At 52.9% G+C, this 27728-nt stretch overlaps 3 protein-coding genes across 5 annotated transcripts in view; 1 reads left to right on the top strand and 2 right to left on the bottom strand.

Annotated features, from left to right (window-relative positions):
- The window catches only part of LOC144506237 (uncharacterized), a 36541-nt gene extending 32311 nt beyond the window's left edge, over nucleotides 1-4230 (top strand). The window contains exon 10 of the mRNA XM_078232095.1: nucleotides 812-4230. Coding sequence (XP_078088221.1) covers nucleotides 812-1125 — 314 coding nt within the window. The 3' untranslated portion in view covers nucleotides 1126-4230. The remainder of the gene's footprint in view (nucleotides 1-811) is intronic.
- Nucleotides 4231-13479: 9249 nt separating this feature from the next.
- LOC144506107 (properdin-like) overlaps nucleotides 13480-27728 on the bottom strand; it is an 89324-nt gene continuing 75075 nt past the window's right edge. The window contains exon 13 of the mRNA XM_078231922.1: nucleotides 13480-13600. The gene's annotated coding sequence lies outside the window, so the exon portion shown is untranslated. The remainder of the gene's footprint in view (nucleotides 13601-27728) is intronic.
- The window catches only part of LOC144506261 (properdin-like), a 119571-nt gene continuing 105446 nt past the window's right edge, over nucleotides 13604-27728 (bottom strand). For all 3 annotated transcript variants that reach the window (XM_078232124.1, XM_078232126.1, XM_078232125.1), the window contains 2 exons: nucleotides 26377-26517; nucleotides 13604-13706 (listed from right to left, as the gene is read on the bottom strand). In XM_078232124.1, the coding sequence (XP_078088250.1) occupies nucleotides 26382-26517 (136 nt within the window). In that variant the 3' untranslated portion in view covers nucleotides 13604-13706; nucleotides 26377-26381. The remainder of the gene's footprint in view (nucleotides 13707-26376; nucleotides 26518-27728) is intronic.

Genomic DNA, 27728 nt, shown 5'->3' with positions numbered 1-27728 from the left:
GAGGGGGTATATAGGGTGAGGGGGTATAGGGAGAGGGGGTATAGGGAGAGGGGGTATAGGGAGAGGGGGTACAGGGTGAGGGGTATAGGTTGAGGGGTATAGGGTGAGGGGGTAAAGGGAGAGGGGTATAGGGAGAGGGGGTTTAGGGAGAGGGGGTATAGGGTGAGTGGTATAGGGAGAGGGGGTATAGGGAGAGGGGGTATAGGGAGAGGGGGTATAGGGTGAGTGGTATAGGGAGAGGGGGTATAGGGAGAGGGGGTATAGGGAGTGGGGTACAGGGTGAGGGGTACAGGGCGAGGGGGTAAAGGGAGAGGGGTATAGGGAAAGGGGTATAGGGTGAGGGGGTATAGGGTGAGGGGTATAGGGAGAGGGGGTATAGGGAGAGGGGGTATAGGGAGAGGGGGTATAGGGAGAGGGGGTATAGGGAGAGGGGGTATAGGGAGAGGGGGTATAGGGAGAGGGGGTATAGGGAGAGGGCGTATAGGGAGAGGGGGTATAGGGTGAGGGGGTAAATAGGGTGACGGATATAGGGTGATGGGTATAGGGTAAGGGGTATATAGGGAGAGGGGTATAGGGAGAGGGGTATATACGGAGAGGGGTATAGGGTAAGGGGTATATAGGGAGAGGGGGTATATAGGGTGAGGGGTATATACGGAGAGGGGTATAGGGTAAGGGGTATATAGGGAGAGGGGGTATATAGGGTGAGGGGTATATACGGAGAGGGGTATAGGGTAAGGGGTATATAGGGAGACAGATATGGGACGTCATTGGGGACCTTCGATGAAGTTGTGTTTATTTGAACTTTCCACAGCGAAGAACATTTTCCGAGTGAGTTTCAGGGACCGGTCGCGGGGCCAGGCACACACCCTCCAAGCGAACGACACCTTCAACAAACAGCAGTGGGTGTCCTGCATTCGACAAGCCATCATCAACTGTCGCGACGTGATCCCATCACAGTCCCGGCATCTTGAACTCTCCGAATCTTCCCTGGAGCAGATCGCTGGACTGAGCATAGACTGTGAGGAGGAATCAGCTGATACTGAGAGACACCAACAGCTCACCGTAACGCAACCCTCACTCACTCCCCATTCCTCACATCCAAACAATCGTGCATTCGCAATCTGAACCTTCTCCAGAAACCTCCATGGGATATGGTCAGTGTAAACAGTCTCTGATGAATTGCTGGCAATATATATATTGCAACGCCAATACCAAACTCAATGCCTCCTTCTCAATGGCCAAATATCTCTTTTGGTGACTATTTAATTTTTTGGGAAAATAACCAGTTGTTCTTTTCATTTGTCTTTTTGCAACAATCCAGCACCAGTGCTGGCATCAGCAGCCACCGTGAATAGCTCTGCATCATTCACTGCCGCCAAGATTGGCGCAGTGGTCCACAGTTTTCTGATCGTCAAACGGACGTCCACTGAAATTTCCTGTGTTTGTTCAGCAGGCCGTCCGGTGGAGCAACCACCTTGCTAAAATAGGGCAGGAATTTCTTGGAGCAAACACCCCCGCCCAGGAATCTCGGCACTTCTCACTGACGGTATTAGGAGCTCCCCAATAACTTTTGTTTCCGCATTCTGTGGGGGCCATCTGTCCAATCGTATTGTCTAAGACCGTGACTTGTGCTCTTGTGAGTTCACTTTTAGCCATGTTTACCAGCAAGCCCACCTCCTGTAACTGAACAGACAATCCCTTTAAATGTTCCAAAGGCTCCTTCCGTATCTGAGTGAAAATGAACTAGATTGTCTGTGTACACTGCGCAATAATTTACTCCTTGCTGGTTAGCCTTTGCTGGCGCATTTTTCATTTTTAAAGCATGACTTTAAATTGATACAGACCATTTGGCATGACAAAAGCCACTTGTCAGTACCCTTTAAGTAAATCAAGTTTGGAAATAAAACTTTCTTCTCCCACCTTTTCAAGACAGTCTACCAGTCGAGGAATAGTAAATGAATCTGACTTCATAACTGCATTCACTTTTCTGTAGTCCACCCATAATCATTGTCTGCAGAAGGACTTGGACAGGATAGGAGAGTGGGCAAAGAAGTGGCAGATGGAATACAATGCGGAAAAGTGTGAGGACTTTGGAAGGAGGAATGGAGGCAGAGACTATTTTCTCAATGGGAAAATGCTTAGGAAATCAGAAGCATAATGGAACTTGGGAGTCCGTGTTCAAGATTCTCTTAAGTGCAGGTTCAGTCAGCAGTTAGGAAGGCAAATGCAATGTTAGCATTCATATCGAGAGGCTAGAATATAAAAGCAGGGATGTATAAGGCTCTGGTCAGATTCCATTTGGAGTATTGTGAGCAGTTTTGGGCCCCATATCTAAGGAAGGATGTGCTGGCCTTGGAAAGGGTCCAGAGGAGGTTCACAAGAATGATCCCTGGAATGAAGAGCTTGTCGTATGAGGAACGGTTGAGGACTCTGGGTCTGTACTCGTTGGAGTTTAGAAGGATGAGGGGGGAAACTTACAGGGTACTGCGAGGCCTGGATAGAGTGGACGTGGAGAGGATGTTTCCACTAGTAGGAAAAACTAGAACCAGAGGGCACAATCTCAGACTAAAGGGACGATCCTTTAAAACAGAGATGAGGAGGAATTTCTTTAGCCAGAGAGTAGTGAATCTGTGGAACTCTTTGCCACAGAAGGCTATGGAGGCCGGGTCATTGAGTATCTTTAAGACAGAGATAGATAGGTTCTTGATTAATAAGGGAATCAGGGGTTATGGGGAAAAGGCAGGAGATTGGGGATGAGAAAAATATCAGCCATGATTGAATAGCGGAGCAGACTCGATGGGCCGAGTGGCCTCATTCTGCTCCTATGTCTTATGGTCTTATGGTTTTGGGACCATCACTACAGGTGAGCTCCAATCGCTGTAACTCACTTCAATAATATCATTCCTAAGCGTGTTTTCCATCCTCCATTTGAACCTGTTTCAACTTTAGTGGATTGAGTCGATAAGGATGTTGCTTAATTGGAACAGCATTTCCGACATCTATATCATTGTTGTAGGGTAAATTGAAATGGTTGGTACTATCTTTAACTATAGACAGTACAAAACTCGTGAGGCAGATATCTCTGTACAAGAACATAACATTGATTCAGAACAAAAACACAACAAATAGTTGCTCAGAGATCATCAAAAGGATTAAGTAGCTTGGAGATAGAGCGACAAAACCTCTCCGATGAATCTGATGTAAACAATCAAAAACAGATCAATTATACGTTTTCTTATCAATTATTCCCGCCTGATATTAATTTAAAATCAATTACATTTAGGATACACATCCCTAATAATCCCTGACATTCAGCCAATTGTATTTTACCATCCAGCATAATGATATCTCATTTGTCCATTAAATCCGGAAGCTAACTCCCATCTTGGCTAAAGTCACTTCCTGGCGGCTTGGTTACCCGAGACGCTTGCTACAGGGGTCAAAGTAGAAGTTCCCACCAGATCATTGCCAACCTGGATAAACATGTGATCCTGCATCCGGGCATGTCCTTACCCTGAGTTCAGGCAATGAATGGTCCTATTCATAACGTTGCAAGATGTGTTCCTCCATACGAAACTTTCTGATATGAATTTTGCTAACTACAGGGTTCCCAGGCCTTTGGCTCTGAACTATTTGCCTTTAACCATCATCCCTTGCAGTAACCCGCTTTCGACTGAAATGAGCAATGATTGACACAATACTTAAAATACATTTAAAATATCAATATATGTTTTAAAATCATAATTACTTATTTAATTCTTTTACTACATCCCCATAGGTGTAAACTATTTGTCTTTATTTGCTTATTAGCCTTGTTTCAAGAATCATTTAACTCTTTATTGATAGTACTGTCAGTGCCTTATGTATTCTATCTAAAGCCTTATTAACTGGTTAATAATTTCCCCCTTCAATCATGCACAATTGTTTTTGTACTTCCCAGTTTATTCCCACATAGTTCTCCATGTGATTGTAATAACTCTTTCAGGTCGCTCTGATTTTCTTCCGGAAGGTAACTAAATAATTAATCCCAATTTCTGATTACTTCCTCATTGCCCAATTTAATCTGAGGAATTTCTTCACTCTGAGTTGTTACAAATAACACATCTTACTTCTGCTTTCCTTCCCCATCAAAATACCGTTTGAACTTATTCACACGACACGTTCTGTGAGCTTTCCTTCCATCTGGTGTTCTTATCAAATAATTCATCTCATTAAAGTTTGCTCACGAGGAATTTGGATGTGGTTGCGGTGACAGAGACTTGGTTGAAAGAGGGACAGGACTGGCAACTGAATATTCCGGGGTACAAGTGTTTTAGGCGAGACAGAGGAGGGGCCAAAAGAGGTGGGGGAGTAGCAGTATTAGGTGGAGAGCATATTACAGCGGTGCAGAGGGAGGACAATTCAGAGGGGCCGTGTAACGAGGCACTCTGGGTGGAGCTCAGAAACAGGAAGGGCGCAGTCACTATGTTGGGGGTGTACTACAGGCCCCCCAACGGCCCAAGGGAAGTGGAAGAACGGATATGTCAGGAGATAATGGAAAGGTGCCGGAAAAATAGGCTTGTTGTAGTGGGAGACTTCAATTTCCCTGGTACAGACTGGAAATCGCGTAGGGCTGGGAGTCTGAATGGGGAGGAATTTGTAAAATGCGTACAGGAAGGTTCTTTGGAACAATATGTAGATAGCCCGACTAGAGAGGGGGCTACACTGGACCTAGTACTGGGGAATGAGCCCGGTCAGGTCTTCAAAGTTTTGGTAGGGGAACATGTGGCAAATAGTGACCACTATTCTGTTAGCTTTAGGATAGTGATGGAAAAGGATGAGTGGTGTCCCAAGGGTAAGGTGTTGGATTGGGGGAAGGCTAACTTTAGTGGGATTAGGCAGAAATTGGCAGCTGTTGATTGGGAGAGGCTGTTTGAGGGTAAATCCACATCTGGCATGTGGGAGTCTTTTAAGGAACGGTTGTTAGGGCTACAGGACAAGCATGTGCCTGTAAAAATGAAGGATAGGAAGGGTAGGATTCGAGAACCGTGGATAACCAGGGAAATTGAGGGACTGGTCAAAAAGAAAAGAGAGGCGTATGTTAGGTCCAGGCAGCTAAAAACGGAGGGAGCTCTGGAGGAATACAAAGAAAGTAGGAAAGAACTCAAACGAGGAATTAGAAGGGCAAAAAGGGGTCACGAAATGTCCTTGGCAGACAGGATTAAGGAGAATCCCAAGGCATTTTATTCATACGTTAGGGCGGCACGGTAGCACAGTGGTTAGCGCTGCTGCTTCACAGCTCCAGGGACCTGGGTTCGATTCCCGGCTTGGGTCACTGTCTGTGTGGAGTTTGCACATTCTCCTCGTGTCTGCGTGGGTTTCCTCCGGGTGCTCCGGTTTCCTCCCACAGTCCAAAGATGTGCGGGTTAGGTTGATTGGCCATGCTGAAAAATTGCCCCTTAGTGTCCTGAGATGCATAGATTAGAGGGATTAGTGGGTAAAATATGTAGGGATATGGGAATAGGGCCTGGGTGGGATTGTGGTCGGTGCAGACTCGATGGGCCGAATGGCCTCTTTCTGTACTGTAGGGTTTCTTTGATTCTATGATTCTATTCTATAACAAAAGGGTTGTCAGGGAAAAAATCAGACCTCTCAGGGACAAAAGTGGGGAATTATGCTGAGAACCCAAAGAAGTAGGGGAGATCCTAAATGAATACTTTGCATCGGTATTCACAAAGGAGAGGGATATGTTGACTGGGAGTGTCTCGGAGGGGAGTGTTGACCCGTTAGCGAAAATCTTCATTACAAGTGTTAGGTTTTTTTAAGGAATATAAAGACTGACAAATCCCCAAGGCCTGATGGAATCTATCCAAGGCTGCTCAGGGAGATGAGAGATGAAATCGCTGGGCCTCTGACGCAAATCTTTGTCTCGTCACTGGACACAGGTGAGGTCCCAGAGGAGTGGAGGAGAGCTAATGTGGTCCCGTTATTTAACAAGGGTAGCAGGGATAACCCAGGAAATTATAGGCCGGTGAGCTTGATGTCCGTGGTGGGGAAGTTGTTGGAGGGGATTCTTAGAGATAGGATGTATGCGCATTTAGAAAGGAATAAACTCATTAACGATAGTCAGCATGGTTTTGTGAGAGGGAGGTCATGCCTCACTAACCTGGTGGAGTTCTTTGAAGAAGTGACTAGAATGGTTGACAAGGGAAGGGCCGTGGATGTCGTCTATATGGACTTTAGTAAAGCGTTTGACAAAGTCCCTCATGGTAGGTTGGTGCAAAAGGTTGGATCTCATGGGATAAAGGGGGAGGTGGCTAGATGGCTTGGTCACAGAAGACCGAGGGTGGAAGTGGAAGGGTCTTTTTCCGGCTGGATGCCTGTGACTAGTGGTGTTCCGCAGGGCTCTGTATTGGGACCTCTGCTGTTTGTGATTTATATAAACGATCTGGAAGAAGGTGTAACTGGGGTGATCAGTAAGTTTGCGGACGACACGAAAATGGCTGGACTTGCAGATAGTGAGGAACATTGTCAGAGGCTACAGAAGGATATAGATAGGCTGGAAATTTGGGCAAAGAAATGGCAGATGGAGTTCAATCCAGATTAATGCGAAGTGATGCATTTTGGTAGAACTAACGTAAGGGGGAGCTGTACGATAAATGGCAGAACCATAAAGGGTGTAGATACGCAGAGGGACCTGGGTGTGCAAGTCCACAGATCCTTGAAGGTGATGTCACAGGTGGAGAAGGTAGTGAATAAGGCATATGGCATGCTTGCCTTTATAGGATGGGGCATAGAGTATAAAAGTTGGGGTCTGATGTTGCGGTTGTATAGAACGTTGGTTCGGCCGCATTTGGAATACTGCGTCCAGTTCTGGTCGCCACACTACCAGAGGGACGAGGAGGCTTTAGAGAGAGTGCAGAGGAGGTTTACCAGGATGTTGCCTGGTATGGAGGGGCTTAGTTATGAGGAGAGATTGGGTAAACTGGGGTTGTTCTCACTGGAAAGATGGAGGATGAGGGGTGACCTAATAGAGATGTATAAAATTATGAAAGGCATAGATAGGGTGAACGGTGGGAAGCTTTTTCCCAGGTCTGTGGTGACGTTCACGAGGGGTCATAGGTTCAAGGTGGGAGGGGGGGGGAGGTTTAACACGGATATCAGAAGGATGTATTTTACACAGAGGGTGGTGGGGGCCTGGAATGCGCTGCCGGGCAAGGTGGTGGAGGCGGACACACTGGGAACGTTTAAGACTTATCTAGATCGCCACATGAACGGAGTGGGAATGGAGGGATACAAAAGAATGGTCTGGTTTGGACCAGGGAGCGGCGCGGGCTTGGAGGGCCGAAGGGCCTGTTCCTGTGCTGTATCGTTCTTTGTTTGTTCTCAAGTTCCTTTCCATTTGATAAGGCTCACTAAACGTTGTTTTCAATGGTTCACCTACCACTGATAATCGTACTAATACTTTCCATTAATAAAACTATGAATTTTTCATCTCTTACCTGCTTCTTTTTCCATCACTCGCTGTGCCCCTTTTAAATGTTGTCTGGCCAACTCACCAGTCCTAGTCAATCCCTTCCTAAAATTGGACACAGTCCAATAATGTAGTCTCAGAACGCTGACTCACCAATTTCGCTTTTTATTCATTCGTGGGACATGGGCGTCGCTGGCTGGCCAGCATTTATTGCCCATCCCTAGTTGCCCCTTGAGAAGGTGGTGGTGAGCTGCCTCCTTGAATCGCTGCAGTCCACGTGCTGTGGGTTAACCCACAATGCCGTTAGGGAGGGAATTCCAGGATTTTGACCCAGCGACTGCGAAGGAACGGTGATATATTTCCAATTCAGGATGGTGAGTGGCTTGGAGGGGAACTTGCAGGTGGTGGTGTTCCCATTTATCTGCTGCCCTTGTCCTTCTCGATAGAAGTGGTCGTGGGTTTGGAAGGTGCTGCCTAAGGATCTATGGTGAGTTGCTGCAGTGGATCTTGTAGATAGTACACACTGCTGCTACTGAGCGTCGGTGGTGGAGGGATTGAATGTTTGTAGATGTGTTGACAATCAAGCGGCTGCTTTGTCCTGGTTGGTGTCAAGCTTCTTGAGTGTTGTTGGAGTTGTACCATCCATCTTTAATCAATTTAAGTGGTCTTCTTACCTCGTGACCAAAAATCAATTCAAATGGACTGAACTTGGTTGACTCATTAGGTGCATCCCTAATTGCAAAGAGTACAAATGGAATTCCTTTATTCCAATCCTCTGGATAATCTTGACAATAAGCTCTTGGCATTGTCTGTAAAGTTTGATGTCACAGCTCTAACGCTCCTTGTGATTCTGGATGGTACGCAGTTGATTTAAATTGTTTCATTCCCTCCTTGAATAAGTTTGATGTCAAGTTTGATCCTTGATCTGATTGTATTTCTGTGGGTAGTCCATATCTAGTTAAAAAAATTAAATAACTCCTCTACAATCCTTTTAGCTGTAAGACCGTGAATTGGAATGGTCTCTGGAAACCTAGTAGACACACCCATTATCGTCAATAGATATCGATTCCCACTTTTCATTTTAGGGAGGGATCCTACGCAATCAATTAAGACCCTTGTAAAACGTTCCTCAAATGCTATGGTATTAGGGTGCTGGTTTTATCATCGTTTGAGGTTTCCCTATGACCTGACATGTGTGACATGACTGACAAAATTTAACTGCATCTTTATGCAGTCCAGGCCAATAAAAATGTTTTTGTATTTTAGCTCGAGTTTTTATTACTCCCACATGACCTCCTACTGGTACCTCATGTGCTACTCACAACACCTCATTTCTACACCCTACCGGCAATACCACTTGATGAACTTCTGCCCACTTTTCATCTGTCTGAATATGTAAAGGTCTCCATTCCCTCATTAAGATATCATTTTTAATGTAATAACTTTCTGGTATACACTCAGATTCTTCTGTGTACGCTTTCTGATGCAATTACTTTATCTCTGCATTGTTCTGCTGTAATTCTGCTAACTTTCCTCAACTGAAGATATCGGCTTCATCATCCTCTTGTTCTTGCTATCTCTCAACCATCCAATCAAAAATCATATCTGATAATTGGGCTGCTTCTTCTATTTCTTCATTCTTTGATCCCTCCTCTTGTCTCAATCTGTGACCTTGTTGCCACACAGCTGGGAAAAATCCCAGGATACGCATCCTTAAACAACTCAGTTGTTTGATTCTCCACTGGCATTTCAACCACAGTAGGCATCACACCCACCTGTGATCCAGCAATGTCATTGCCCAAGATAAAATGTATTCGTGGACAAGATCATTTCTCTCTCGCTCCTGTTACTTCACCACTCTTCACTGGAATCTCCAACCTCACCTTATATAATGGAACTCTACTCTTCTCACCCTGTATTCCACATATTACCACCTTTTCTGGTCATACTCCTTCTAAGCTACACAAATCATCATCTCTTACCATCAAAGATTGTCTTGTTCCCGGATCTCAAAATGTTATCTTCTTTACCCACTCCTCCTGGTACACATGAGTAAACTTTACCCACACAAGTAAACTCTTTAAAGAGATCGGACACCTTCTTATCAATCATCCCCTGACCAGGCTGTACATTCTTTTGCACCTCGTTACATTCCATTGAGCTTCCCTTCACCACTTCAACAAACTAGGGCGGCACGGTAGCACAGTGGTTAGCACTGCTGCTTCACAGCTCCCGTGTTCGATTCCCAGCTTGGGTCACTGTCTGTGTGGAGTTTGCACATTCTCCCCGTGTCTGCGTGGGTTTCCTCCGGGTGCTCTGGTTTCCTCCCACAGTCCAAAGATGTGCGGGTTAGGTTGATTGGCCGTGCTGAAATTGCCCCTTAGTGTCCTGGGATGAGGGGATTAGTGGGTAAAATATATGGGGGTAGGGCCTGGGTGGGATTGTGGTCGGTGCAGACTCGATGGGCCGAATGGCCTCTTTCTGTACTGTAGGGTTTCTATGATTCTATGACCCTACCGGCTTATCCTGTTTTACTGCGTCTATCTTCCCAGTGCCTTTCTTAAACCACCAGCACTGCGACTTTGTGTCCTACTTTATTACAATAAAAACATTCAAGGTTTCATATCTCTCATCCACCCTCGTATGTTTCCATTTTAGCCTGCGGCATATTGTCCTCACTATCTTCAACGAGGTTTCCTTTGCCATTACCACCTGAGGATTGAAACTGAGATCAAAAAGCAAACATTGATTTATGAACTAACCCATAATAGAAACATAGAAAAACTACAGCACAGAACAGGCCCTTCGGCCCCACAAGTTGTGCCGAACATATCCCTACCTTTTAGGCCGACGTATAACCCTCCATCCTATTAAGTCCCATGTACTCATCCAGGAGTCTCTTAATCATCTTCCATTTCTGCTGCTGATCTCACAGTCCACAGATGTGCAGGTTAGGTGGATTGGCCATGCTAAATTACCCCTTAGTGTCCATAGATGTGCAGGTTAGGGGGAGTGGCCATGCTAAATTACCCTAGTGTCCAAAGATAGAACATAGAACATTACAGCGCAGTACAGGCCCTTTGGCCCTCGTTGTTGTGCCGTCCAGTGGTACCAATCTAAAGCCCCTCTAACCTACACTATTCCAATATCATCCATGTGTTTATCCAATAACCATTTGAATGCTCTTAATGTTGACGAGTCCACCACTGCTGCAGGCAGGGCATTCCATGCCCTTACTACTCTCTGAGTAAAGAACCTACCTCTAACATCTGTCCTATATCTCTCACACCTCAATTTAAAGCTAAGTCCCCTCGTGCTAGCCATCACCATCCGAGGAAAAAGGCTCTCACTGTCCACCCTATCTAATCCTCTGATCATCTTGTATGCCTCTATTAAGTCACCTCTTAACCTTCTTCTAACGAAAACAACCTCAAGCCCCTCAGCCTTTCCTCATACGATTTTCCCACCATACCAGGCAACATCCTGGTAAATCTCCTCTGCACCCTTTCCAACACTTCCACATCCTTCCTATAATACGGCGACCAGAACTGTACGCAATACTCCAAATGCGGCCGCACCAGAGTTTTGTACAGCTGCAACACGACCTTTTGGCTCCGAAACTCAATCCCGCTACCAATAAAAGCTACCGCACCGTACGCCTTCTTAACAACCCTATCAACCTGGGTGCCAACTTTCAAGGATTTATGCACATGGACACCAGATCCCTCTGTTCATCCACACTACCAAGTATCTTACCATTAGCCCAGTACTCTGTATTCCTATTACTGCTTCCAAAGTGAATTACCTCACACTTTTCCACATTAAACTCCATTTGCCACCTCTCAGCCCAGCTCTGCAGCTTATCTATGTCCCTCTGTAACCTGCCACTTCCCTCCGCACTGTCTACAACTCCACCGACTTTAGTGTCATCCGCAAATTTACGAATCCATCCTTCCACGCCCTCATCCAGGTCATTAATAAAAATGACAAACAGCAATGGCCCCAAAACAGATCCTTGCGGTACACCACTAGTAACTGAACTCCAGGATGAATATTTCCCATCAACCACCACCCTTTGTTTTCTTACAGCGAGCCAATTCCTGATCCAAACCACTAAATCACCCTCAATCTCATGTGTCCGTATTTTCTGCAAAAGCTTACCATGGGGAACCTTATCAAACGCTTTGCTGAAATCCATATACACCACATCAACCGCTTTACCCTCATCTACCTCTTTGGTCGCCTTCTCAAAGAACTCAATAAGGTTTGTGAGGCACGACCTACCCTTCACAAAACCGTGCTGACTATCCCTAATCAAATTATTCCTTTCTAGGTGATTATAAACCCTATCTCTTATAATCCTTTCCAATACTTTGCCCACAACAGAAGTAAGGCTCACCGGTCTATAATTACCAGGGTTGTCCCTACTCCCCTTCTTGAACAAGGGGACAACATTTGCTATCCTCCAGTCTTCTGGCACTGTTCCTGTAGACAATGACAACACAAAGATCAAAGCCAAAGGCTCTGCAATCTCCTCTCTAGCCTCCCAGAGAATCCAAGGATAAATCCCATCCGGCCCAGGGGACTTATCTATTTTTACCCTTTCCAGAATTGCTAACACCTCCTCCTTAGATGTGCAGGTTAGGGTGGATTGGCCATGCTAAATTGCCCCTTAGTGTCCAAAGATGTTCAGGTTAGGGGGATTGGCCATGCTAAGTTGTCCCTTAGTGTCCAAAGATGTGCGGGTTCGGTGGATTGGCCGTGCTAAATTGTCCCTTAGTGTCCAAAGATGTGCAGGTTAGGGGGATTGGCCATGCTAAATTGTCCCTTAGATTGGAAATCTTTACACGCTATCACAGTGCCCTGATTTCACAATCTGCAATCATTCTATTTTGAAAGCAAAGCAGGGTGGGGCATATTGAGAAGTGAAAAATTCTACATTTTCATGTCTCTGCAATGAACTTGGCCAAACAGATGATACAAGATGGAGGTAGTTCAAATACTTCACAAGAATTCAACTGAGGGTCCCAAGGTGCAGGGACACCAGGGGAAGGGCCCCACGGCACAGGGACACTGGGGAAGGGCCCCATGGCGCAGGGACACCAGGGGAAGGGCCCCACGGCGCAGGGACACTGGGGAAGGGGCCCACGGCGCAGGGACACCAGGGGAAGGGCCCCAAGGCGCAGGGACACCAGGGGAAGGGCCCCACGGCGCAGGGACACCAGGGGAAGGGCCCCACGGTGGAGAGACACCAGGGGAAGGGCCCCACGCCGCAGGGACACCAGGGGAAGGGCCCCACGCCGCAGGGACACCAGGGGAAGGGCCCCACGGCGCAGGGACACTAGGGGAAGGGCCCCACGGTGGAGAGACACCAGGGGAAGGGCCCCACGCCGCAGGGACACCAGGGGAAGGGCCCCACGGTGCAGGGACGCCAGGGGTAGGGCCCCACGGCGCAGGGACACTGGGGAAGGGGCCCACGGTGCAGGGACATCAGGGGAAGGGCCCCACGGTGCAGGGACAGCAGGGGAAGGGCCCCACGGTGCAGGGACACCAGGGGAAGGGCCCCACGCCGCAGGGACACCAGGAGAAGGGCCCCACGGCGCAGGGACACTGGGGGAGGGCCCCACGGCGCAGGGACACCAGGGGAAGGGCCCCACGGTGCAGGGACAGCAGGGGAAGGGCCCCACGGTGCAGGGACACCAGGGGAAGGGCCCCACGGCGCAGGGACACCAGGGGAAGGGCCCCACGGCGCAGGGACACCAGGGGAAGGGCCCCACGGCGCAGGGACACCAGGGGAAGGGCCCCACGGCGCAGGGACGCCAGGGGAAGGGCCCCACGGCGCAGGGACACCAGGGGAAGGGCCCCACGGCGCAGGGCTTTGGGGTGTGAGGGTGTATGGATGGATTTGGGGATAGGGGAATAACAGAAAACTGAGCAGAAAGCTGAATGAGACGGGTGATGCCCCTGTTACTGTGTGACAGGCCCCAGAAAATAAACCAAAGATTTCACAGAGACACAGATGTTCCAAAAAGTTGTTTTACTGTGAGATTAATATCAATGAGAAATTAGATAGAGACAGAGACACAGAGAGAGAGAGAGAGAGAGAGAGAAAGTAATGAGGTGGAGAGAGATTCACACACAGAGTCGCTGTGTTAAGATTGCCGATTGCAGAGTCTAATCAGAATGTAAATCCATCGATCCTGACAGGTGGATGAACAAGGTCCAAAATCCACTTTTCATTCATAGCATCGTCCTGTGAATAAAGAAATCTTCATTAATAACAAACCAACACAACCCCTCGGAATCAACACCGATAAAGCCCTAATGTGTGTGTACCCCGTACCCCAGTGAGAGTCAGTGTGTGTGGAACCCATACCCCAGTGAGAGTCAGTGTGTGTGGAACCCGTACCCCAGTGAGAGTCAGTGCGTGAGGAACCCGTACCCCAGTGAGAGTCAGTGTGTGAGGAACCCGTACCCCAGTGAGAGTCAGTGTGTGAGGAACCCGTACCCCAGTGAGAGTCAGTGTGTGTGGAACCCGTACCCCAGTGAGAGTCAGTGTGTGTGGGACCCGTACCCCAGTGAGAGTCAGTGTGTGTGGGACCCGTACCCCAGTGAGAGTCAGTGTGTGTGGGACCCGTACCCCAGTGAGAGTCAGTGTGTGAGGAACCCGTACCCCAGTGAGAGTCAGTGTGTGTGGAACCCGTACCCCAGTGAGAGTCAGTGTGTGTGGAACCCGTACCCCAGTGAGAGACAGTGTGTGTGGAACCCGTACCCCAGTGAGAGTCAGTGTGTGTGGGACCCGTACCCCAGTGAGAGTCAGTGTGTGTGGGACCCGTACCCCAGTGAGAGTCAGTGTGTGTGGGACCCGTACCCCAGTGAGAGTCAGTGTGTGTGGAACCCGTACCCCAGTGAGAGTCAGTGTGTGTGGAACCCATACCCCAGTGAGAGTCAGTGTGTGTGGGACCCATACCCCAGTGAGAGTCAGTGTGTGTGGGACCCGTACCCCGTGAGAGTCAGTGTGTGTGGGACCCGTACCCCAGTGAGAGTCAGTGTGTGTGGGACCCGTACCCCAGTGAGAGTCAGTGTGTGTGGAACCCGTACCCCAGTGAGAGTCAGTGTGTGTGGGACCCGTACCCCAGTGAGAGTCAGTGTGTGAGGAACCCGTACCCCAGTGAGAGTCAGTGTGTGTGGGACCCGTACCCCAGTGAGAGTCAGTGTGTGTGGGACCCGTACCCCAGTGAGAGTCAGTGTGTGAGGAACCCGTACCCCAGTGAGAGTCAGTGTGTGTGGGACCCGTACCCCAGTGAGAGTCAGTGTGTGTGGAACCCGTACCCCAGTGAGAGTCAGTGTGTGTGGGACCCGTACCCCAGTGAGAGTCAGTGTGTGTGGGACCCGTACCCCAGTGAGAGTCAGTGTGTGGGACCCGAACCCCAGTGAGAGTCAGTGTGTGAGGAACCCGTACCCCAGTGAGAGTCAGCGTGAGTGGAACCCGTACCCCAGTGAGAGTCAGTGTGTGTGGGACCCGTACCCCAGTGAGAGTCAGTGTGCGGAACCCGTACCCCAGTGAGAGTCAGTGTGTGTGGGACCCGTACCCCAGTGAGAGTCAGTGTGTGTGGAACCCGTACCCCAGTGAGAGTCAGTGTGTGTGGAACCCGTACCCCAGTGAGAGACAGTGTGTGTGGAACCCGTATCCCAGTGAGAGTCAGTGTGTGTGGGACCCGTACCCCAGTGAGAGTCAGTGTGTGTGGGACCCGTACCCCAGTGAGAGTCAGTGTGTGTGGGACCCGTACCCCAGTGAGAGTCAGTGTGTGTGGAACCCGTACCCCAGTGAGAGTCAGTGTGTGTGGAACCCATACCCCAGTGAGAGTCAGTGTGTGTGGGACCCGTACCCCAGTGAGAGTCAGTATGTGTGGGAACCGTACCCCAGTGAGAGTCAGTGTGTGTGGGACCCGTACCCCAGTGAGAGTCAGTGTGTGTGGGACCCGTACCCCAGTGAGAGTCAGTGTGTGTGGAACCCGTACCCCAGTGAGAGTCAGTGTGTGAGGAACCCGTACCCCAGTGAGAGTCAGTGTGTGTGGAACCCGTACCCCAGTGAGAGTCAGTGTGTGTGGAACCCGTACCCCAGTGAGAGTCAGTGTGTGTGGAACCCGTACCCCAGTGAGAGTCAGTGTGTGAGGAACCTGTACCCCAGTGAGAGTCTGTGTGTGTGGAACCCGTACCTCAGTGAGTGACAGTGTGTGTGGGACCCGTACCACAGTGAGAGTCAGTGTGTGTGTAACCCGTACCTCAGTGAGAGTCAGTGTGTGTGGGACCCGTACCCCAGTGAGAGTCAGTGTGTGAGGAACCTGTACCCCAGTGAGAGTCAGTGTGTGTGGAACCCGTACCCCAGTGAGTGTCAGTGTGTGTGGGACCCGTACCCCAGTGAGAGTCAGTATGTGTGGAACCCGTACCCCAGGGAGAGTCAGTGTGTGTGGAACCCGTACCCCAGGGAGAGTCAGTGTGTGTGGAACCCGTACCCCAGTGAGTGTCAGTGTGTGTGGAACCCGTACCCCAGTGAGAGTCAGTGTGTGTGTAACCCGTACCCCAGTGAGAGTCAGTGTGTGTGGGACCCGTACCCCAGTGAGAGTCAGTGTGTGTGGAACCCGTACCCCAGTGAGAGTCAGTGTGTATGGAACCCGTACCCAAGTGAGAGTCAGTGTGTGTGGGACCCGTACCCCAGTGAGAGTCAGTGTGTGTGGAACCCGTACCCCAGTGAGAGTCAGTGTGTGTGGAACCCGTACCCCAGTGAGAGACAGTGTGTGTGGAACCCGTACCCCAGTGAGAGTCAGTGAGTGTGGGACCCGTACCCCAGTGAGAGTCAGTGTGTGTGGGACCCGTACCCCAGTGAGAGTCAGTGTGTGTGGAACCCGTACCCCAGTGAGAGTCAGTGTGTGTGGAACCCATACCCCAGTGAGAGTCAGTGTGTGTGGGACCCGTACCCCAGTGAGAGTCAGTGTGTGTGGGACCCGTACCCCAGTGAGAGTCAGTGTGTGTGTAACCCGTACCCCAGTGAGAGTCAGTGTGTGTGGGACCCGTACCCCAGTGAGAGACAGTGTGTGAGGAACCCGTACCCCAGTGAGAGTCAGTGTGTGTGGGACCCGTACCCCAGTGAGTGTCAGTGTGTGTGGGACCCGTACCCCAGTGAGAGTCAGTGTGTGTGTAACCCGTACCCCAGTGAGAGTCAGTGTGTGTGGGACCCGTACCCCAGTGAGAGTCAGTGTGTGTGGGACCCGTACCCCAGTGAGAGTCAGTGTGTGTGGGACCCGTACCCCAGTGAGAGACAGTGTGTGAGGAACCTGTACCCCAGTGAGAGTCAGTGTGTGTGGAACCCGTACCCCAGTGAGTGTCAGTGTGTGTGGGACCCGTACCCCAGTGTGAGTCAGTGTGTGTGGAACCCGTACCCCAGGGAGAGTCAGTGTGTGTGGAACCCGTACCCCAGGGAGAGTCAGTGTGTGTGGAACCCGTATCCCAGTGAGAGTCAGTGTGTGTGGAACCCGTACCCCAGTGAGAGTCAGTGTGTGTGGAAACCGTACCCCAGTGAGAGTCAGTGTGTGTGGGACCCATACCCCAGTGAGAGTCAGTGTGTGTGGGACCCCTACCCCAGTGAGAGTCAGTGTGTGTGGAACCCGTACCCCAGTGAGAGTCAGTGTGTGTGGGACCCGTACCCCAGTGAGTGTCAGTGTGTGTGGAACCCGTACCCCAGTGAGTGTCAGTGTGTGTGGAACCCGTACCCCAGTGAGAGTCAGTGTGTGTGGAACCCGTACCCCAGTGAGAGTCAGTGTGTGTGGGACCCGTACCCCAGTGAGAGTCAGTGTGTGTGTAACCCGTACCCCAGTGAGAGTCAGTGTGTGTGGGACCCGTACCCCAGTGAGAGTCAGTGTGTGTGGAACCCGTACCCCAGTGAGAGTCAGTGTGTGTGGAACCCGTACCCAAGTGAGAGTCAGTGTGTGTGGGACCCGTACCCCAGTGAGAGTCAGTGTGTGTGGAACCCGTACCCCAGTGAGAGTCAGTGTGTGTGGAACCCGTACCCCAGTGAGAGACAGTGTGTGTGGAACCCGTACCCCAGTGAGAGTCAGTGTGTGTGGGACCCGTACCCCAGTGAGAGTCAGTGTGTGTGGGACCCGTACCCCAGTGAGAGTCAGTGTGTGTGGAGCCCGTACCCCAGTGAGAGTCAGTGTGTGTGGAACCCATACCCCAGTGAGAGTCAGTGTGTGTGGGACCCGTACCCCAGTGAGAGTCAGTGTGTGTGGGACCCGTACCCCGTGAGAGTCAGTGTGTGTGGGACCCGTACCCCAGTGAGAGTCAGTGTGTGTGGGACCCGTACCCCAGTGAGAGTCAGTGTGTGTGGAACCCATACCCCAGTGAGAGACAGTGTGTGTGGGACCCGTACCCCAGTGAGAGTCAGTGTGTGAGGAACCCGTACCCCAGTGAGAGTCAGTGTGTGTGGGACCCGTACCCCAGTGAGAGTCAGTGTGTGTGGGACCCGTACCCCAGTGAGAGTCAGTGTGTGAGGAACCCGTACCCCAGTGAGAGTCAGTGTGTGTGGGACCCGTACCCCAGTGAGAGTCAGTGTGTGTGGAACCCGTACCCCAGTGAGAGTCAGTGTGTGTGGGACCCGTACCCCAGTGAGAGTCAGTGTGTGTGGGACCCGTACCCCAGTGAGAGTCAGTGTGTGGGACCCGTACCCCAGTGAGAGTCAGTGTGTGAGGAACCCGTACCCCAGTGAGAGTCAGCGTGAGTGGAACCCGTACCCCAGTGAGAGTCAGTGTGTGTGGGACCCGTACCCCAGTGAGAGTCAGTGTGCGGAACCCGTACCCCAGTGAGAGTCAGTGTGTGTGGGACCCGTACCCCAGTGAGAGTCAGTGTGTGTGGAACCCGTACCCCAGTGAGAGTCAGTGTGTGTGGAACCCGTACCCCAGTGAGAGACAGTGTGTGTGGAACCCGTATCCCAGTGAGAGTCAGTGTGTGTGGGACCCGTACCCCAGTGAGAGTCAGTGTGTGTGGGACCCGTACCCCAGTGAGAGTCAGTGTGTGTGGGACCCGTACCCCAGTGAGAGTCAGTGTGTGTGGAACCCGTACCCCAGTGAGAGTCAGTGTGTGTGGAACCCATACCCCAGTGAGAGTCAGTGTGTGTGGGACCCGTACCCCAGTGAGAGTCAGTATGTGTGGGACCCGTACCCCAGTGAGAGTCAGTGTGTGTGGGACCCGTACCCCAGTGAGAGTCAGTGTGTGTGGGACCCGTACCCCAGTGAGAGTCAGTGTGTGTGGAACCCGTACCCCAGTGAGAGTCAGTGTGTGAGGAACCCGTACCCCAGTGAGAGTCAGTGTGTGTGGAACCCGTACCCCAGTGAGAGTCAGTGTGTGTGGAACCCGTACCCCAGTGAGAGTCAGTGTGTGTGGAACCCGTACCCCAGTGAGAGTCAGTGTGTGAGGAACCTGTACCCCAGTGAGAGTCTGTGTGTGTGGAACCCGTACCTCAGTGAGTGACAGTGTGTGTGGGACCCGTACCACAGTGAGAGTCAGTGTGTGTGTAACCCGTACCTCAGTGAGAGTCAGTGTGTGTGGGACCCGTACCCCAGTGAGAGTCAGTGTGTGAGGAACCTGTACCCCAGTGAGAGTCAGTGTGTGTGGAACCCGTACCCCAGTGAGTGTCAGTGTGTGTGGGACCCGTACCCCAGTGAGAGTCAGTATGTGTGGAACCCGTACCCCAGGGAGAGTCAGTGTGTGTGGAACCCGTACCCCAGGGAGAGTCAGTGTGTGTGGAACCCGTACCCCAGTGAGTGTCAGTGTGTGTGGAACCCGTACCCCAGTGAGAGTCAGTGTGTGTGTAACCCGTACCCCAGTGAGAGTCAGTGTGTGTGGGACCCGTACCCCAGTGAGAGTCAGTGTGTGTGGAACCCGTACCCCAGTGAGAGTCAGTGTGTATGGAACCCGTACCCAAGTGAGAGTCAGTGTGTGTGGGACCCGTACCCCAGTGAGAGTCAGTGTGTGTGGAACCCGTACCCCAGTGAGAGTCAGTGTGTGTGGAACCCGTACCCCAGTGAGAGACAGTGTGTGTGGAACCCGTACCCCAGTGAGAGTCAGTGAGTGTGGGACCCGTACCCCAGTGAGAGTCAGTGTGTGTGGGACCCGTACCCCAGTGAGAGTCAGTGTGTGTGGAACCCGTACCCCAGTGAGAGTCAGTGTGTGTGGAACCCATACCCCAGTGAGAGTCAGTGTGTGTGGGACCCGTACCCCAGTGAGAGTCAGTGTGTGTGGGACCCGTACCCCAGTGAGAGTCAGTGTGTGTGGGACCCGTACCCCAGTGAGAGTCAGTGTGTGTGGAACCCGTACCCCAGTGAGAGTCAGTGTTTGTGGAACCCGTACCCCAGTGAGAGTCAGTGTGTGAGGAACCCGTACCCCAGTGAGAGTCAGTGTGTGTGGAACCCGTACCCCAGTGAGTGTCAGTGTGTGTGGGACCCGTACCCCAGTGAGAGTCAGTGTGTGTGTAACCCGTACCCCAGTGAGAGTCAGTGTGTGTGGGACCCGTACCCCAGTGAGAGACAGTGTGTGAGGAACCTGTACCCCAGTGAGAGTCAGTGTGTGTGGAACCCGTACCCCAGTGAGTGTCAGTGTGTGTGGGACCCGTACCCCAGTGTGAGTGAGTGTGTGTGGGACCCGTACCCCAGGGAGAGTCAGTGTGTGTGGAACCCGTACCCCAGGGAGAGTCAGTGTGTGTGGAACCCGTATCCCAGTGAGAGTCAGTGTGTGTGGAACCCGTACCCCAGTGAGAGTCAGTGTGTGTGGAACCCGTACCCCAGTGAGAGTCAGTGTGTGTGGGACCCATACCCCAGTGAGAGTCAGTGTGTGTGGGACCCGTACCCCAGTGAGAGTCAGTGTGTGTGGAACCCGTACCCCAGTGAGAGTCAGTGTGTGTGGGACCCGTACCCCAGTGAGTGTCAGTGTGTGTGGAACCCGTACCCCAGTGAGTGTCAGTGTGTGTGGAACCCGTACCCCAGTGAGAGTCAGTGTGTGTGGAACCCGTACCCCAGTGAGAGTCAGTGTGTGTGGGACCCGTACCCCAGTGAGAGTCAGTGTGTGTGTAACCCGTACCCCAGTGAGAGTCAGTGTGTGTGGGACCCGTACCCCAGTGAGAGTCAGTGTGTGTGGAACCCGTACCCCAGTGAGAGTCAGTGTGTGTGGAACCCGTACCCAAGTGAGAGTCAGTGTGTGTGGGACCCGTACCCCAGTGAGAGTCAGTGTGTGTGGAACCCGTACCCCAGTGAGAGTCAGTGTGTGTGGAACCCGTACCCCAGTGAGAGACAGTGTGTGTGGAACCCGTACCCCAGTGAGAGTCAGTGTGTGTGGGACCCGTACCCCAGTGAGAGTCAGTGTGTGTGGGACCCGTACCCCAGTGAGAGTCAGTGTGTGTGGAACCCGTACCCCAGTGAGAGTCAGTGTGTGTGGAACCCATACCCCAGTGAGAGTCAGTGTGTGTGGGACCCGTACCCCAGTGAGAGTCAGTGTGTGTGGGACCCGTACCCCGTGAGAGTCAGTGTGTGTGGGACCCGTACCCCAGTGAGAGTCAGTGTGTGTGGGACCCGTACCCCAGTGAGAGTCAGTGTGTGTGGAACCCATACCCCAGTGAGAGTCAGTGTGTGTGGGACCCGTACCCCAGTGAGAGTCAGTGTGTGAGGAACCCGTACACCAGTGAGAGTCAGTGTGTGTGGGACCCGTACCCCAGTGAGAGTCAGTGTGTGTGGGACCCGTACCCCAGTGAGAGTCAGTGTGTGAGGAACCCGTACCCCAGTGAGAGTCAGTGTGTGTGGGACCCGTACCCCAGTGAGAGTCAGTGTGTGTGGAACCCGTACCCCAGTGAGAGTCAGTGTGTGTGGGACCCGTACCCCAGTGAGAGTCAGTGTGTGTGGGACCCGTACCCCAGTGAGAGTCAGTGTGTGGGACCCGTACCCCAGTGAGAGTCAGTGTGTGAGGAACCCGTACCCCAGTGAGAGTCAGCGTGAGTGGAACCCGTACCCCAGTGAGAGTCAGTGTGTGTGGGACCCGTACCCCAGTGAGAGTCAGTGTGCGGAACCCGTACCCCAGTGAGAGTCAGTGTGTGTGGGACCCGTACCCCAGTGAGAGTCAGTGTGTGTGGAACCCGTACCCCAGTGAGAGTCAGTGTGTGTGGAACCCGTACCCCAGTGAGAGACAGTGTGTGTGGAACCCGTATCCCAGTGAGAGTCAGTGTGTGTGGGACCCGTACCCCAGTGAGAGTCAGTGTGTGTGGGACCCGTACCCCAGTGAGAGTCAGTGTGTGTGGGACCCGTACCCCAGTGAGAGTCAGTGTGTGTGGAACCCGTACCCCAGTGAGAGTCAGTGTGTGTGGAACCCATACCCCAGTGAGAGTCAGTGTGTGTGGGACCCGTACCCCAGTGAGAGTCAGTATGTGTGGGACCCGTACCCCAGTGAGAGTCAGTGTGTGTGGGACCCGTACCCCAGTGAGAGTCAGTGTGTGTGGGACCCGTACCCCAGTGAGAGTCAGTGTGTGTGGAACCCGTACCCCAGTGAGAGTCAGTGTGTGAGGAACCCGTACCCCAGTGAGAGTCAGTGTGTGTGGAACCCGTACCCCAGTGAGAGTCAGTGTGTGTGGAACCCGTACCCCAGTGAGAGTCAGTGTGTGTGGAACCCGTACCCCAGTGAGAGTCAGTGTGTGAGGAACCTGTACCCCAGTGAGAGTCTGTGTGTGTGGAACCCGTACCTCAGTGAGTGACAGTGTGTGTGGGACCCGTACCACAGTGAGAGTCAGTGTGTGTGTAACCCGTACCCCAGTGAGAGTCAGTGTGTGTGGGACCCGTACCCCAGTGAGAGTCAGTGTGTGAGGAACCTGTACCCCAGTGAGAGTCAGTGTGTGTGGAACCCGTACCCCAGTGAGTGTCAGTGTGTGTGGGACCCGTACCCCAGTGAGAGTCAGTATGTGTGGAACCCGTACCCCAGGGAGAGTCAGTGTGTGTGGAACCCGTACCCCAGGGAGAGTCAGTGTGTGTGGAACCCGTACCCCAGTGAGTGTCAGTGTGTGTGGAACCCGTACCCCAGTGAGAGTCAGTGTGTGTGTAACCCGTACCCCAGTGAGAGTCAGTGTGTGTGGGACCCGTACCCCAGTGAGAGTCAGTGTGTGTGGAACCCGTACCCCAGTGAGAGTCAGTGTGTATGGAACCCGTACCCAAGTGAGAGTCAGTGTGTGTGGGACCCGTACCCCAGTGAGAGTCAGTGTGTGTGGAACCCGTACCCCAGTGAGAGTCAGTGTGTGTGGAACCCGTACCCCAGTGAGAGACAGTGTGTGTGGAACCCGTACCCCAGTGAGAGTCAGTGAGTGTGGGACCCGTACCCCAGTGAGAGTCAGTGTGTGTGGGACCCGTACCCCAGTGAGAGTCAGTGTGTGTGGAACCCGTACCCCAGTGAGAGTCAGTGTGTGTGGAACCCATACCCCAGTGAGAGTCAGTGTGTGTGGGACCCGTACCCCAGTGAGAGTCAGTGTGTGTGGGACCCGTACCCCAGTGAGAGTCAGTGTGTGTGGGACCCGTACCCCAGTGAGAGTCAGTGTGTGTGGAACCCGTACCCCAGTGAGAGTCAGTGTTTGTGGAACCCGTACCCCAGTGAGAGTCAGTGTGTGAGGAACCCGTACCCCAGTGAGAGTCAGTGTGTGTGGAACCCGTACCCCAGTGAGTGTCAGTGTGTGTGGGACCCGTACCCCAGTGAGAGTCAGTGTGTGTGTAACCCGTACCCCAGTGAGAGTCAGTGTGTGTGGGACCCGTACCCCAGTGAGAGACAGTGTGTGAGGAACCTGTACCCCAGTGAGAGTCAGTGTGTGTGGAACCCGTACCCCAGTGAGTGTCAGTGTGTGTGGGACCCGTACCCCAGTGTGAGTCAGTGTGTGTGGAACCCGTACCCCAGGGAGAGTCAGTGTGTGTGGAACCCGTACCCCAGGGAGAGTCAGTGTGTGTGGAACCCGTATCCCAGTGAGAGTCAGTGTGTGTGGAACCCGTACCCCAGTGAGAGTCAGTGTGTGTGGAACCCGTACCCCAGTGAGAGTCAGTGTGTGTGGGACCCATACCCCAGTGAGAGTCAGTGTGTGTGGGACCCGTACCCCAGTGAGAGTCAGTGTGTGTGGAACCCGTACCCCAGTGAGAGTCAGTGTGTGTGGGACCCGTACCCCAGTGAGTGTCAGTGTGTGTGGAACCCGTACCCCAGTGAGTGTCAGTGTGTGTGGAACCCGTACCCCAGTGAGAGTCAGTGTGTGTGGAACCCGTACCCCAGTGAGAGTCAGTGTGTGTGGGACCCGTACCCCAGTGAGAGTCAGTGTGTGTGTAACCCGTACCCCAGTGAGAGTCAGTATGTGTGGGACCCGTACCCCAGTGAGAGTCAGTGTGTGTGGAACCCGTACCCCAGTGAGAGTCAGTGTGTGTGGAACCCGTACCCAAGTGAGAGTCAGTGTGTGTGGGACCCGTACCCCAGTGAGAGTCAGTGTGTGTGGAACCCGTACCCCAGTGAGAGTCAGTGTGTGTGGAACCCGTACCCCAGTGAGAGACAGTGTGTGTGGAACCCGTACCCCAGTGAGAGTCAGTGTGTGTGGGACCCGTACCCCAGTGAGAGTCAGTGTGTGTGGGACCCGTACCCCAGTGAGAGTCAGTGTGTGTGGAACCCGTACCCCAGTGAGAGTCAGTGTGTGTGGAACCCATACCCCAGTGAGAGTCAGTGTGTGTGGGACCCGTACCCCAGTGAGAGTGAGTGTGCGTGGGACCCGTACCCCAGTGAGAGTCAGTATGTGTGGGACCCGTACCCCAGTGAGAGTCAGTGTGTGTGGGACCCGTACCCCAGTGAGAGTCAGTGTGTGTGGGACCCGTACCCCAGTGAGAGTCAGTGTGTGTGGGACCCGTACCCCAGTGAGAGTCAGTGTGTGTGGGACCCGTACCCCAGTGAGAGTCAGTGTGTGTGGGACCCGTACCCCAGTGAGAGTCAGTGTGTGTGGGACCCGTACCCCAGTGAGAGTCAGTGTGTGAGGAACCCGTACCCCAGTGAGAGTCAGTGTGTGTGGAATCCGTACCCCAGTGAGAGTCAGTGTGTGAGGAACCCGTACCCCAGTGAGAGTCAGTGTGTGAGGAACCCGTACCCCAGTGAGAGTCAGTGTGTGAGGAACCCGTACCCCAGTGAGAGTCAGTGTGTGTGGAACCCGTACCCCAGTGAGTGTCAGTGTGTGTGGGACCCGTACCCCAGTGACAGTCAGTGTGTGTGGAACCCGTACCCCAGGGAGAGTCAGTGTGTGTGGAACCCGTACCCCAGTGAGACTCAGTGTGTGTGGGACCCGTACCCCAGTGAGAGTCAGTGTGTGTGGGACCCGTACCCCAGTGAGAGTCAGTGTGTGTGGAACCCGTACCCCAGTGAGAGTCAGTGTTTGTGGAACCCGTACCCCAGTGAGAGTCAGTGTGTGAGGAACCCGTACCCCAGTGAGAGTCAGTGTGTGTGTAACCCGTACCCCAGTGAGAGTCAGTGTGTGTGGGACCCGTACCCCAGTGAGAGTCAGTGTGTGTGGGACCCGTACCCCAGTGAGAGTCAGTGTGTGTGTAACCCGTACCCCAGTGAGAGTCAGTGTGTGTGGGACCCGTACCCCAGTGAGAGTCAGTGTGTGTGGAACCCGTACCCCAGTGAGAGTCAGTGTGTGAGGAACCCGTACCCCAGTGAGAGTCAGTGTGTGTGGAACCCGTACCCCAGTGAGTGTCAGTGTGTGTGGGACCCGTACCCCAGGGAGAGTCAGTGTGTGTGGAACCCGTACCCCAGGGAGAGTCAGTGTGTGTGGAACCCGTACCCCAGGGAGAGTCAGTGTGTGTGGAACCCGTACCCCAGTGAGTGTCAGTGTGTGTGGAACCCGTACCCCAGTGAGAGTCAGTGTGTGTGGAACCCGTACCCCAGTGAGTGTCAGTGTGTGTGGAACCCGTACCCCAGGGAGAGTCAGTGTGTGTGGAACCCGTACCCCAGGGAGAGTCAGTGTGTGTGGAACCCGTACCCCAGGGAGAGTCAGTGTGTGTGGAACCCGTACCCCAGGGAGAGTCACTGTGTGTGGAACCCGTACCCCAGTGAGAGTCAGTGTGTGTGGGACCCGTACCCCAGTGAGAGTCAGTGTGTGTGGGACCCGTACCCCAGTGAGAGTCAGTGTGTGTGGAACCCGTACCCCAGTGAGAGTCAGTGTGTGTGGAACCCGTCCCCCAGTGAGAGTCAGTGTGTGTGGGACCCGTACCCCAGTGAGAGACAGTGTGTGTGGAACCCGTACCCCAGTGAGAGTCAGTGTGTGTGGAACCCGTACCCCAGTGAGAGTCAGTGTGTGTGGGACCCGTACCCCAGTGAGAGTCAGTGTGTGTGGGACCCGTACCCCAGTGAGAGTCCGTGTGTGTGGGACCCGTACCCCAGTGAGAGTCAGTGTGTGTGGGACCCGTACCCCAGTGAGAGTCCGTGTGTGTGGGACCCGTACCCCAGTGAGAGTCAGTGTGTGTGGAACCCGTCCCCCAGTGAGAGTCAGTGTGTGTGGGACCCGTACCCCAGTGAGAGTCAGTGTGTGTGGAACCCATACCCCAGTGAGAGTCAGTGTGTGTGGAACCCGTACCCCAGTGAGAGTCAGTGTGTGTGGGACCCGTACCCCAGTGAGAGTCAGTGTGTGTGGGACCCGTACCCCAGTGAGAGTCCGTGTGTGTGGGACCCATACCCCAGTGAGAGTCAGTGTGTGTGGGACCCGTACCCCAGTGAGAGTCCGTGTGTGTGGGACCCGTGCCCCAGTGAGAGTCCGTGTGTGTGGGACCCGTACCCCAGGGAGAGTCAGTGTGTGCTGCAGGGGGATGGGGGAACCCCCATTCACTCACCTCTTTCAATCGCAGTCTGGAACATTATAACAGGGTAACATCTCGGTCAGTTCCATCTCTTCACCGTATAGCTCCTCACAGTCGAAGATCGGATTCCCCCAGAAAAATATTGGGACTTTCTTCAACACTCCTCTCTCCTTTCTACAACACAGTGAATCCAGTAATTCTTGGAGGACAACCCATAGCAACCGGATCCCAGAATACCGTCTCCCACAGTATATTGTACAACGCACCAACCTCCCCAAATATCCCTGCCCCGGGGGACCCGTTACCTGGTGCCCCTGCACCCTGGAGCCCATCCCCAGTGTCCCTGCACCGTGAGGCCCTTCCCCTGGTGTCCCTGCACCGTGGGGCCCTTCCCCTGGTGTCCCTGCACCGTGGGGCCCTTCCCCTGGTGTCCCTGCACCGTGGGGCCCTTCCCCCGGTGTCCCTGCGCCGTAGGGCCCTTCCCCTGGTGTCCCTGCACCGTGGGGCCCTTCCCCTGGTGTTCCTGCACCATGGGGCGCTTCCCCTGGTGTCCCTGCACCGTGGGGCCCTTCCCCTGGTGTTCCTGCGCCGTGGGGCCCTTCCCCTGGTGTTCCTGCGCCGTGGGGCCCTTCCCCTGGTGTTCCTGCGCCGTGGGGCCCTTCCCCTGGTGTTCCTGCGCCGTGGGGCCCTTCCCCTGGTGTCCCTGCACCATGGGGACCTTCCTTGGTGTCCCTGGTCCGTTGTTCCTTGGAGTTCCGGGGCAGTCTCAGGACATATTAATCTTAATCATAGAACATTGAACATTACAGCACAGGAACAGGCCCTTCGACCCACCATGTGCCGAACATGAGGCCAAATTAAACTAATCCCTGTTCCCTGCCCTTGCTCCATATCCCTCTGTTCCTTGCATATTCCTGGGCTTATCTAAAAGCCCCTTAATCGCCCCGATCGTATCTGCCTCCACCACCACCCCAGGCAGCGCGTTCCTGACACCCACCACCCTCTGTGTAAAAAACTTACCCCTCACATCTCCTCTGAACTTCCCCCCTCTCACCTGAAGCGCGTGCCCCCGAGTATTAGACATTTCAACTCTGGGAAAAAGATTCTGACTGTCAACCCTATCGATGCCTCTCATCATTTTATATTCTTCTATCAGGTCTCCCCTCAGCCTCCGCCGCTCCAGAGAAAACAGCCCCAGTTTGTCCAGCCTCTCCTTATAGCTCCTACCCTCTAATCCAGGCAGCATCCTGGTAAACCTCTTCCGCACCCTCTCCAAAGCCTCCACATCCTCCCTGTAATGCGGCGACCAGAATTGAACGCAATACTCTAAACGCAGCCTCACCAAAGTTTTATAAAGCTGCAACGTGACATCCTAACTCTTGCAC

The sequence above is a fragment of the Mustelus asterias genome, chromosome 17, assembly GCF_964213995.1.
Source record: "Mustelus asterias chromosome 17, sMusAst1.hap1.1, whole genome shotgun sequence".
Taxonomy (NCBI): Eukaryota; Metazoa; Chordata; class Chondrichthyes; order Carcharhiniformes; family Triakidae; genus Mustelus; species Mustelus asterias.
This window is presented reverse-complemented; position numbering and strand designations above follow the sequence as displayed.